The sequence below is a fragment of the Alosa sapidissima genome, chromosome 19 (genome assembly GCF_018492685.1).
Source record: "Alosa sapidissima isolate fAloSap1 chromosome 19, fAloSap1.pri, whole genome shotgun sequence".
Classification (NCBI taxonomy): domain Eukaryota; kingdom Metazoa; phylum Chordata; class Actinopteri; order Clupeiformes; family Clupeidae; genus Alosa; species Alosa sapidissima.
In genome coordinates, this window is record NC_055975.1 from 4,866,238 (window position 1) to 4,879,622 (window position 13,385).

Consider the following 13,385-nt stretch of genomic DNA (forward strand, 5'->3'; position numbering starts at 1 on the left):
CCATAAGGTTACTGATAAGGAGCACACACAAATGAAACCCTTTTATTATACCACTAAAAGGAGATCATGTGTTTCACTTTCTCATCACGCAAAGACCAGCAGGAAATGGCAACATCAGACTGCATCTGGCAAAAAGGGGGTGTAATCCATCTGTTATCCCTGAACCTCTGAGGGCATGAATTGAACAAGCGCTCGGCACAAAGCTCTGGCCTGCACAGACGGAGGTTCTGTGCAAGTTCCTACGAGAGGAGCCAAATCTGACCACAGTGATGAGTGAGGCTGGTTTGGGACCACTAAGCAAGTGTCTGTCTGTGGCTGACAAACGAGCCTCCAGATGTTCAAAGCCTCATTCCTCGCGAAATAAATAAAAATGAGAAATCTATTCCTGTCTGCCCCAGAGGCTTTGCTGCTTAATTACTCCTGCATTCACATTTGCTCTCCAGCCGCTCTCCGTTATCCAGACACACACACACACACACACACACACACACACACACACGGCTAGCGACAGGGACAAGTGGGCTGTGGCGGGGTGGAGTTGTCTGGAGGCTCACAGGCCAGCCACTACATCATCCCTGTCACCTTCAGACTCCTCCTGCTGCTGCCGGAGCGTCAGCGCACAGTTACAAGTTCCAGCGGCGCGGGCCAGAGAGGTGGCCCCGGGTCCAGGTGTGAAATTGCAGGCGCGGGCGTAGTTAAGGAATGACAGAATGATGAGGAGCGCTCAGGGAGCGCTGCCCGAGACACAGCCAGCAGCCTCAGCCCGCTTTGAGGCAGAGGAAGAGCTTGACCGCAACTTCGATGTTTACTCCTCCTTTGCCAGAGAGTTGAGTCATTCAGGCCTCTCTCTCTCTCTCTACACAGGCTCAACGGGGCTTTTTTTGAGAAGTGTTTACATTTACTGGATACAAGTACACTCAGACCTAGTGTATACTACTGTTAGTTTAGAGTTTCATCACTCATCTAAGCACATGGGCCTAAATAGCAATTATTCATGAAGAATGAGTAATATCAAGTGTTGGTGTTCATATCCTCCACTTTTTTTATCAATTGTAAAACATTCCCAACACATCAAAACAATTGGCAAAGACAATACTTAATTCATTTTCATTATCTTACCATGACGGCATTTCCCCCATTCAAAAAGACTTCACTCACCCACACAGTTGTCACACAGGCTGCAGTGCGACGCTCTTGGAGGCCTGAAGATCTTACAGGTAAAGCAGTACTTGAGCTTGACCGTCTGGCCATTGATGACCACCTCCCTGGTCCTGGGGGGCGGCCTGTAGCCAGTGGAGGTGGAGCCGTTGGCCACGTCTGTAGGGGGAGAGGAGGGAGGGGTATAAAAAGACACAGGTTATTAGATGGCAGACCTCCATTCTTATACACGATGGTATGATGGTGGGCAACAGGGCATATGTGTTAGACTGCTGCGGCTTTTCAAAGGACTGAACCTGGTTTGGCATCCCAAGTTTACTCTGCAGGCCATACTAAGGGCCAGATGTACTAACGCTTTTGCGCCAACTTCAGGCGTATTTGTTTCGCAACGTGCGTGTAAAATCATTACGAGGTATGTAAAAACAGGCCGCAATGATGTAAAAGCGCAAACTGCCTGTGGTGGCAGCTGAAAGTGGCGGATTGCGTTTTTCATGTCATGCATATGCATTCATGGGAGCATCCAGGGGAAAGTTGGAGTTTAGCGTAAAAAGATGGGAGGGGAAGAGTAAAGAGCGCCTAATTATGTATTCCGCGGTATGTACAAAGACTGCTCCTGAAAGCGCACGTCTATTCTGCGCCTAAATACTTCCGCCTTGTAAAAGCAGGTGTTAATCCAAATTGCAGTTAAATGTGTCAGTAAGAGAACCTTTCAAAGACAACAGAATCGCTATTTAGAGCACCAGTTTTGTAAGTCTAACTTTCATTGGCCTTTCGAATGTCTTTCTTACTTTCACGTCATTCACTTAAACTTTCCTACTTGCTAGATTTGACCAATCTTCCAAAGCCTACTGTACGTGCACAAGTAGTTTGAGTAGAACCACTGATCTTAATTATTTCCCTGCTTGTTGACATCTTATCATGTACAGTATGGTATTATTTCATGATCGCTAAACGTTTGATTCTTTTTAATGTTGTCATCAGTTAACTTCATTTAACTGCGCTTGTAGGTAGGCACTGCCATTCAGTTGTGGACGTTCGTAAATTGCGTTTATGGGCGGAGAAAGGCAGAGAAAGGTGCAGTTTACACTAAGGATTGAATGATTGATAAATACGACGGAAACTTGGGTCTGACAGCGTTCGCAATCTGTGGTTTGTCCATGACGCTGATAACGCTACATTCGCAAATGTACGTACATCTAGCCCTAAGTGTTTTGAAATTAAAGGCAGTTAAGTTACCCAATGCCTTGTCACAAAGTTAACTAAAATCACCTCATCTATTGTGTTACTTAACCAAAATCTTCAATGATCACTATTCTCTCTAAACCTCAGTATATCCATACTTCAAAGGACTGACATCACCACATTCAAACAGTGTATACTCCTTCAGTGTAACGAGTGGGCTGATGACACAACTGATTGTGATGCAGAGCATGATGGTGAGGAGGAGGAGGAGGCTGAAGGCCACTCCAAAATGCTGGCCAATGAATAGGAGACGGGCTGTGTGGGTGGGCCATTACGCGTGTTACTATTTATGTGTGGGGGTGTGCGTCATTCCTTCTGCATGTGTGGCGGAGGTGAGGGTGAGGCGTAGGTGTGAAAGCAGACGCTGAGGAACACACTCCTCTCCACTGCACTGAGCGTGCGGGTTTCCCTCCATCCTACATCCGACATGACCATATAGGCTCTTTTTGCGCTAGGCAGTCTCGTCGCACCAGCTCAGTGTTCTCACCCTACCTCTCTCTCTCTCTCTCTCTCTCTCTCTCTCTCTCTCTGCCATCCCACGGCCTCTACTGAGCCACACCTCAGGCTGCCTAGCGAGTGGGAGGAGAGTTAGAGCTTTCCACCCGCACGGAGAAGAGGAGAAACAGGATGAAAAACCGAGAGGCTAGCAAACACACACACAGTGTAACAGCAGTAGGACTAGTAAGAGAAGACGAAAAAATAGACTGTGCTATGCTATACTGCATGTCTCACATCACACATTAATGCATCATTATCCTGACTGCAGTGGCCAGGGTTCAACATAAGCAATGGCCCGCTGGCCCGGGGCAAGTAAAAGAGCATGTCAGGCCAGTTTGTTGGCCAATCACTGGCCCGTGGGCCCTGAAGGGGTGGGGGGTGGAGTTGGCTGGTATGATATGCTGGACACTGTAGTGGCAACTGTGGGTTTAGTAGCTAGTACAATCAGTGAGAGGGAGGGCTGCACAGTGGAGTGCTATTAGTTCTGCCACTTGGCATGATCGTTATCTGTTTTCACTCCACACTCTTTTTGTTTGGAACCAAAACAGGTAGAAAAGTAGTAATACCTGAATAAGGACATAGCCAACTGGTCCTCAAAGAGAATAAAAATACTTTTTGCAATAAACATTTTTAACTTTCATTTGTAATGTAGTGAATCTGTAAATAAAAACATTCATTACAATTTTGTTTGTCATTAGAGACCTCAGACAATAAAAGACTTGAGACTTATTAGTCTCTCTACTTGAATGCTAATGTTGCACTTATGTAACCCATGCCACTGTTAATGCAGTTAAGCGCTCTATGTGAGGCTTCTGAAAAGATTTGCAATATGTCACTGACATATACTCTCTCACGGAGAGACATTTACACTGCTGGCTCAGAAGCTTCCATCTAAATGCAGTGAAGCACATTAAAGTAATCCCAGTGACTGAGCACCGGGTGCCAACTGGCTTTAGCTTTGATAATAGATGACATGAACCTCACCAGCTTCCCTTGGCAGAGCCATGCAGCAGAACAGAGCAGAGCAGTTAAACGTCTGAATGGTCAGACTCATTCCAATCAAAAAGCCATAAAACAACTCCAGTGGTCTTTGAAGAGCTTTTTTTTTTTTTATAAATCTCATGTACCATGCAGAGTGGAGCGAGTACAATAAATGATTCTTGTGCCGAGAATCATTTTATGAAGTGTCAGCTCTGTGCAAACTTTATTATACCGTAAATTAGCGAAGCGTTTTTTATTGTGATATACAGAGGTAAAGAGTGGAAGCCGAAGAGTAGGACAGCTCATGCTGCAACGTGCTGTACGGTGAATTGGTCTGGCGATGAGACACAAGCAATTGTTTGCTGCTCTGGACTGCACGGTACACCAGAGGAACTTTCAATGTCAGCCAAGAGCTGAACTGCTTGCCCAGTGGGCGGCAAAGAGAAACTAATTGCCTTCCAGCAGCGAGAGGGCGGGGCTGGGCACCGGACACTTGAGCCAGACGGAGACGGAGATTCAGCTCCACCCACGGCAACAGAATTGCTGACTTACTGGACAACGCCAGTGACAGGGAGCGAGCCAAAAAAGAGAAGGGAATAGGGGTTGATGGAGGTAATAGGGCTAAAATGGGGATCAGTGAAACTTGTTGACTGCCCTGGGGATTGTTGCTAGGCTAGGGCTAGGGTTTTGCAAGAAGGTGGGAACTATCTTGTTTGATGAGTACTGCCAGTCAAATGTTTGCAATATAATTAGTCCCAAAACACTTATGTGGGAGCATTAGAATCAGAAATGCCAACATTTTTGTCTTTAATGGCTGTGCAGTTTTTAAGGCAATCTAGCGCTGTGTATCCCACATGACAGTTTAGGTCACATGTACAGCCTGAGGAGTCAGACAGTAAGGGTTCCCTGAGGAGGCGAGATATGAGACCTTGTCAAGCCCCGTCTAGTGATCTCATGTGTGAGCCCTTTCTACTGAGTTAAAGGAGGTGTTGCCCCCCTAGGTCTGATAAGCAGTGAAATTCCTCTTCACGCTCTCTCACTCACTCTCTCTTTTTCTCCCACTCTCTTCCCCCACTGGATTATTGGTGGGAGGTCACACAATTCCCAGCGGAGGATTCCGCGGCACCACAGCTCACCAAGCTGGGCCCCCACCCCCAGACATTAGGGCAGTTACTATGACTACCATGCTCCCTGGCTCCAGTGGCAAGTCACTCTGGATAACTCTGACATCTGACATTAGCCAAAGGGGGTGCTGCACACACAGAGGGAGCAGGATCGGGTCAGGGGCGCATCTTCTCTGTGGAGTCGGTGCTGAACACTGATGTGGGGTCTCAAAGGCAGCTGCCATTGCTGGTGCTCCTCGATGACTGAAAACGTGAAGAACGACAGCAGGCTGGGAACAGCAAGATCCAAACTGTCAGGCTTGTGGGCGCTCATGAGTAGAGACAGCAAAAGGGAGATGGGGACAACAGCGACTGTGATGGCAGGGGAAGCATCTGACAACACGGGAGCTTTACTTTTATCTGTCTGGCTTAGTCTGTGGCTTTCTTGTTTTTACACAACCAGCGGCAATTACTGTAATCACGCTTTTCATCTGAATCAACCTGTATGTGCTGACCATTATTCTGTCTCATTATTCTGAGGCAGCAATCATTCCCCAACAAGAAGAGCCAAGAAACACAGAAAAGATGATATAGAAAAGATAACAAAGAATACAAAGGAAGCGAAAACAGCAGGATGCCTTGTTTCAAAGCATAGCCGTGTGGGTGGGTGTGTGAGAGAGTGTGAGTGAGTGTGTGTGAAAAAGAGTGTTTTTTTATGTGTGTGTGTGTGTGTGTGCAGTTATGCAACATCAGCCATGGACACTGAGCACTTCCGCAGGGACATGCCTCTCCTCCAAGGACGCACTTCCCTGAGCTGCATGCAACACAGTGGTGGGTTTCCTGATGGCGACAGTCAGCAGGGGTCCACCGCCCCCTCCCAGTGAGCCACCCTTTACCTACCCCCAACCTCCACCCATTTCCTGCCGCTTCAAGCACCCGCCCTGACAACTTCCTGCCTCTGGTTGGCATGTAGCCTTTGGGCGACTGACATTCACCTCGGAGGTTCCTGTACTTAAAACACTGAGTGTCACTTCCCTGTCAGTCTACATGTCAGGCCACATGCACACAAATAAGGTGCTTACTGGGTGGCAGTTCTCTGAATACAAAAGGGACAGAAGTGGAGGGGAGCTAGCAAGAATCTCACAGCTCAGGTCACAACAAAAACAGATGAATTTCAAGTTAAAGGGCTAAAAGAGACTCTTAAGGTTTTGGAGTCTATGGTTTTATCATGCTTTTGCATGATTCCAGAGTACTATGAGTAAGTCAATTAATTTAGTATTAGCACAGCTACAGTGACATTAAGCTTTCAAAATATTATCCTCATAAACAGTGTTGGGAGTAATGTGTTACAAAAGTAATGTAATTACTGTAATATATTGCTGTTTGCGGTAACGCGGTAATGTAAGGCATTACAAAAAAAAAAAGGGTAATATTTTACTCGGTACAAACTTCAGTAACGCGCGTTACAATGCATTTTAACCCAAAATTAAGCAGTGTTTTGTTTTGATACATATTCGCAAACACCACCACGAGAACACAGGAGAAAAAATCCGAGCAAAATAGTAGAACGTTATCTCCTGATACTGGTTGAAGATGACAGTGGCTGCAGCAGACTCGAAGTCAGACTCTAGTTGCGGGATAGACATAAGCCTACGCTCATTATTTTTAGCTTGTCAGAGACAAGGATATGAAGAACATAATAGTGCATTTGTGTGCGAAACCGAAAGATCTCACTATGCCTCGCGAAATAGCACAAGTCATTTAACGAAACATCTAAAGTGGTGCCACGCTAATCTTTTTGATTCTTGATAAAACACAAACTATGTTCTTCTAGTGCATGTCAGCTTTGAGCTGTGAACTTGAATTAAAGAGAATAAAGGGATATAAATGCAGAAAAAGCTCATGTAGCCTGGCAGTGCCACCGCTCCCACGCGCATCACACACTTAGCTTTACTGCAAACTGCGTTTCATTCTTCATCAATAACGTTTACAATGTCAGAATGCACTAACACCATGGTACATGCAAGTTTGATACTTTTTGGGTTCTCTCAATCTCCACCACGTAGTACTAGCAGAATGGAATTGGTGGGTCTTCAATAATTCGTTTTCCAAGCATTTACATGAAGCACATGATATGCCAAAAAAAAATCCAAGGTGGATAGGCTACCAGGCTCATAATTCACTTTTATTTGCAAAACGAAATGTGAAGCAACATGTCATTGCATACTTTCCAAAGCAATGAAGGCTGCTTAAAACAACTTAACACTGTGCATATTATTGTTAATATTGTGCTATCAATGTAACTCAACAAACAAGGCTTGTAAACAAGAGCTGGCAAAAGGGCATTATGAGAACGTAAAGATCAATGCTCTTAAAGTGACAGTGCGCCATTTATAAGAAAACAGGATTTCTTCAGAAATTAATGTTTAAAAACACACACTAATGGTCTGTAAATAATAGGCCTTTTATTTTACTTTAGGTGTTTGAGTTATCATTTAAATGTCACTCACTCAAAGCCACTCACTTAGGGCACAGAAATGCCACCATCTTGAAATGTCTTTATTAAGCTTTGATTCACAATATAATAGGCTCTCTATTGATTTTAATGAGCAGACCTAGGCCATAAAGTTACAGTATTTATATCACAATTTACCAGACTTTGACCTTTTGTCGGTTTTTAACAATATTACTATGACTATGATTGTTCCTTGTATTACATCATGAGCACTGCGCCTATTGCATTCTACTGTTGTTAGACTTAAGCCTAGCTCAGTCATTATGCTATACCATATCTCCATCCATTGGAAGAGCAATGAGCTGCATTGAGCGTAATAAACTGCATTTAGAATGGCAAATCCATATTTCTAGATATTTTGGTGAAAGTAACTTAAAAGTAATGCAATAGTAGTGTAATGCCTTACAATTCAGAGACAGTAATATTATAATGTAACAACTTACTTTGAAATGACCGTAATAAGTAATACATAATACATAATACATTACGATTTTAAAGTAACTTGCCCAACACTGCTCATAAATAACAATAGTGACCAAAAAACATACTGTAGGTGAGTACAGTAAATGAAGCAATAAATTAGGATTTAGTAAAAATGTCTGTCTGCCTAATAACTGACCTACATAATCATATAATTTTAAGTTTAGTTTGGAGCCCTATGTATGGTGCACCAGTTTACCATTAAGCCTAGATTGTGTCCTCCACAATTAGCTGAGCTTGTAGATGGCCCCATTACACCACTCTTGCTCTGTGTGAAGAGTGAAGAGGAACTCCTTGAGAAATATGCTGTTATGCTTAGGCCAAAAACAAGGGCATGTTTGGGCATCAGTGACAGCCTATTAGCCACTTAACATCGATTCTCTGAGGCAGAAACAGCAGAATTCCACCAGAGCTTATGAGTCTTCACAAGGGAGGTGTGCGTGGGTTTGTCTGTCTGTGTCTCTATACTTTTAACGGCACTCTGGCTCAGCCTAAACATGCTGGCCAAGCAGATAGAAGAATCATGACTCCAGATCATGAAACTAAGGCACTCATAACGCACACCATTAGCAAAAATGTGCTCATTCTTGGAAAACAGTTCATTCTTGGTCAACCAGCTAATGATAACGCAGCTAATGAATGATAATGCAGTGATCTTGCACCCTGCTGGGTAGACTTGAAATTTCACAGATTTCCAGCAATATCATAGCATAACTGTGTAAAGAGTGCAGCTTAAGCAAGTCGATTGGTTGTCTTCTGTGAGCACAAAAAGACCTCTAATGGCTCTGTCCAGTTATCGAATGGGCTTTATCGGCTGTGAAAGCAATTACGTCTGAATGCAGTGGCCAGCAGTGAACTTCGGAGAGAAAAAAGAACCCTGTGTTTATCTCTGATATTACCCTCCTCTTTGTAATCTACCGTCATAGTTTATTTGAAATATGCCTTTGTGAGCAGGCACAAAGGACCGGAGCTCCTGGCTGAAGGCAGTCAAATGAAAAGATGCCTAGAGGGAAAAGACCAAATACCACTATTACCATTCTGTAACAGTCTTTTTAAATCATGCATAATTGTCATCAGTTCATTACAGCAGAATACCAATCACATCATATTAATCACATAACCTGCTGACAAAAAATGACTCATATGCTTGCTTGATGCCCGTGATGAAAGCAGGTCCGTTCATTCAGGGACAGTGAATGCACTGTGCCTATTGCAAGAGTTCTTGCTGAGCCTGCATGTGCACCAAACCATGACGTGGACATGGTAAAATAAAGCTCTGCACTCAGATGGGTGTCACAAGATCTTGACCCAGCCAGCCCTGGCAAAACAAAAATTGCAGTAGACACCACTAAATATGCCATTATCACTGTACACATAGAATGTTTATAAACACAGCCATGTGGGCAAGTGTTCTATCAGTGAACAAAACACACGTGTCTTGTTAAAGCCTGGGTTTATCTGCCTGAATGATTTCTTGATCCTTCCATCATCTAAGAAACCTGACACCATGACAGGTATTGTCAGTTTCTGTGTCCACAGCTTTACAGACTTGACACCCTCAATGGCTGAATATGACAAAAATGCTCTTGTGCAGCAATAATCTCCAACAAGTGACCTGGGATGACCTGGCATCTCTCCCAGCTGTTCTGTGTAGACACACACGCACGCACACTGACATGCACACACTGGAGAGCAGGTATGCCAGGTGACTATTTCAGTGTCTGATTCAGAGACAGATTTTAAAAGAATGCAATTCACCCCAGACAGACTTCATGTCCACTAATCTGGAAAATCAGGAATTTCATGACCTGAGGGCACCCATTTCCAATTTTGCGATCAATTTATCTTCTGAATCTTTTCCAACAACTTAAGTTTCCTAACCTTAAGAAATGTTGTTACAAAACATTTTCCAGAACCCAGAACCAGAAGTTATTTTGTATGAGGCCAACAAGGGGGTTAGAAGTCATCTGCACTATACATAAATACTGATATATCGTTAAGATTTCAGTTAACAGATTTTTAGCCAAACAGCCAAATCAATTTGACAGAATTGTTTGCGTCGAGAATCCCATTTTTTCCCCTTCCATCAACCCAATTCTTCATTGAATTAAAATGTAATATCTCATGTCTTGGTCAGAAAGCTCAAGAGGATCTACAGTAAAGAAACAAGTTAACTGACTGAAGTTGCAATTCATCGGCTTTCCAGCCACCATTGCATTTGTCTTTTTTTACAATCTCACACAGGCGGGGTTGAGAGCAAAAAGAAACCAACTGTCCGTGTCCAGTTATGGGAGTGGGGATGTGAATGAGAGATTAGGAGGACTACAATTACTGGATTACTGAGCTGTGGGTGAAATGAGCCCCACGAATCCACTTAACACCATGGATTAGATAGACCCAGTCAGGTCAATTCATCGATGGTGCATAAAAGCATGACAGAAGTGTGGGCTCTGTCACAGTCGATTGTGGCTATTTTAGGAAGTTTATCTGGTTACTGCTGTGTGTATCCTGTGTCAAGCTGATAGCCTACATGGAACACAGACGGAAGAGAAGAAAATTGCAATGAGAATGTGTATTACAGTAAAAATGATGGAAAGTTAAATATTTCATTAGCATTAAAGTCAATAGTCGCAATGGAATGGATATGGTTTTAGTATCTCAGATAGAAGAACTCTCAGATGTTTACAAGCTTTATTAACAATTAAACAACTAAAGAAGTAAGAATACATTTTAATTTCATGCCAAATGCCTTATATTTACATCTGGTACATGAGTTGAGTTTCTGATTTCTCATGCACAAATATTAATTTGGCTACAAATATACTAATTTACATGGACTGTGCAAGGGCACAAAGCTTGATAATTTGCAATCCTTTGCCCCATTTTTAGCACACACATAAAAACAGTGCCTTTTTGGTTTTCTCCTGACCAGAACAACAACTGTGGAAAGGTTATATGTAAGCTCATTCTCTGACTGGATTGGACCACTGCAAGCCAAAGTCTCTTTCCTCCCTCTTGCCTAGCCCTGTCTGCCAAAAGAACCATCCATCACATGCAGGAAAGGGTGGCACTTTGCCCAAGGACATAATTAGTTTATGTATGCCTTCGACATCTTGGCACCCTTGGACTATAACATCTCATATGTCCTCTGAAGAAAAAAATATTAAAACAGGGTGCTAAATATCCCCTCTTTGTTAAAATTCTGTACACAAAAATGAGGAAGTCAGACAAGTCATATAAACTACAATAAACTACTACTTCCATGGATAAGCCTGCTATTAATAATTATTTAACCCTTTGGTAAACTTCCTGAAGTAAAAAAAAAAAAACATTAAAAAAAAAAAAAAAACTAAAAGGAAGACTCTCTCTGTCTTCCGCTTCATTTTGTCTTTGTGTCAATGCAAGGTGAAAGAAGTGGCTTAGACTTTTATTCTCTCACTCCCACGTCTCCCTACTGCAAGCAGACATGGTGACAGGGTCATAAAAGTGAAGGCTCAAGTTGGTATGCATCTTACTTCCCCTGCTGGCGTGCTGACAAACACCCAGGAAAAGAAGTCTTGCACACGTTCCTGGGCTGGCAGGAAACTTCATCTCACCACATCCTCTCTGGTGACAACCATGACTGTCAGGGCACAGAGGGTCACTGTGTGAAATTGCAGAAAGTCTCGACAAGATGTCTTATCTCACAATAAAGTCGATTTGCAGGGTTGTCTGCAATTCCAAGCATGTCTCTCAGGTGTGTGTCCTTCTCTGGAAGCGAAAGAGGCTCTGAGATGCTGCCAGAAAGTTCCCCCAGTTCCATACTAAAAACGTGTAACTGTGCTACTAGGAGTTGATGCAGGTTTATGATTGATAAGTTGAAACAGTAAAAAGATGTGCCTTGTTTTGATCAGTTTTGCTCTACATCTTAATAGGAATTACAAAGTACAGTCATCTTCTCCTAAAATGTCACGCCTCTGATTCACAATGTCTCTGTTATGTCTGGGTATGAAAACACACACTGATCTGTGAGAATGTAAGAGCACCGACTGATGCAGAGCTTATAAAATTGGTCAGAGTCACAGGTGGCTACCTAGGACACAGGTGTGCTTCAAAACACAGTTCACAAGCCGAATGCTGCTGAATGATGCTTTAGGCAGGCTGGCATTTGTGACCCTGTTTGTTATTTTTGGTGATTATGCGTACAGATTTTGCATCTGAGTAGCATGGTGAACTAGACAGGGTGAACAGTCTTTGTTAAAGGAGAATTCCGGTGTGATATTGACCTAAAGTGTATTGAAACATGATACCGAGTGTGAACGTATGTCTCATAGCCCATCTCGGCTTGTCCCCTGCACTCCAAAATCTGGCGCTAGTTAGCCAATGCTACCAACAGCTTTTTCAATAGTGGTGCTTCGGCATCGGGCTAGCCATGCAAATAAATCACTGTTTTACACCCATTTACGAGGCTCAATGTATCTCCACACTTCATTGGTAGACTTCCGAGGGCCCTGACATTTAAAACGAGACATTGAGAACTTTGAAAAAGCACTGGTAGTTTACTTACAAGACGATTTATACAGACAGTATCTTCACGAAGTTTAGCATTTGCAGCCATCTTGAATTTAGTCACGATAAAAATATATCCAAAAATAATTCAGTGGAAATGCATGGATTCCAGTTGCTGCTACTGGAAGAAACTGGAATCCATGCATTTCCACTGAATTATTTTTGGAATCTGATCCCTTATCATACCTGTTCATTCTTACTCGTTGCTCGACTTATCGTGACTAAATTCAAGATGGCTTCAAACGCTAAACTTTGTGAAGATACTGTCTGTATAAATCATCTTGTAAGTAAACTACCAGTGCTTTTTCAAAGTTCTCAATGTCTCGTTTTAAATGTCAGGGCAGTGGTGATGTTTCTCAAAAGTAGCCAGGTTTTTATTTCCACCTTAGCAGCTGCATGCATGAACCAGTATGGAGAAAATCGGAAAAAGAAAAAGAAAAACCAAACTCCAAACAATAATCTCAAATCAATCAATGAGCTTCCAAAATATATCAAATTAACTTTGACAACCCTTTTCAATCATAGGGCAAACTGCTGCAAATCACAAAACGAGTGTTAGGCCTATTAGCAGGGGCTATCACTTGCTCACCTCAGACCATTCTACCTCCTTCTGCTCTCAACCATAGTCCCACCAGAGAATTTAACTCTGCCGACTAAACCAATGCACCATCAATCAATCAATCAATCAATCAATCAATCAATCAATTAATTAACAAAACACATCTTCTCCATATAAATATCCAATAATACATTCCATACCATAAAACCCACAGTTTCATAACAAGGCAATCCTATTATCTAACTTCATAACCTAATACATAGCATACATAACCAGAACGTCCCAAACACCCCTCTTGTCC

The 13,385-nt window shown here is 42.9% G+C and overlaps 1 protein-coding gene across 2 annotated transcripts in view; it reads right to left on the reverse strand.

Moving 5' to 3' along the window:
• The window catches only part of LOC121693548 (palmitoyltransferase ZDHHC14-like), a 59,269-nt gene that overhangs the window by 15,375 nt on the left and 30,509 nt on the right, over window positions 1-13,385 (reverse strand). For both annotated transcript variants that reach the window (XM_042073073.1, XM_042073074.1), the window contains exon 4: window positions 1,159-1,317. In XM_042073073.1, the coding sequence (XP_041929007.1) occupies window positions 1,159-1,317 (159 nt within the window). The remainder of the gene's footprint in view (window positions 1-1,158; window positions 1,318-13,385) is intronic.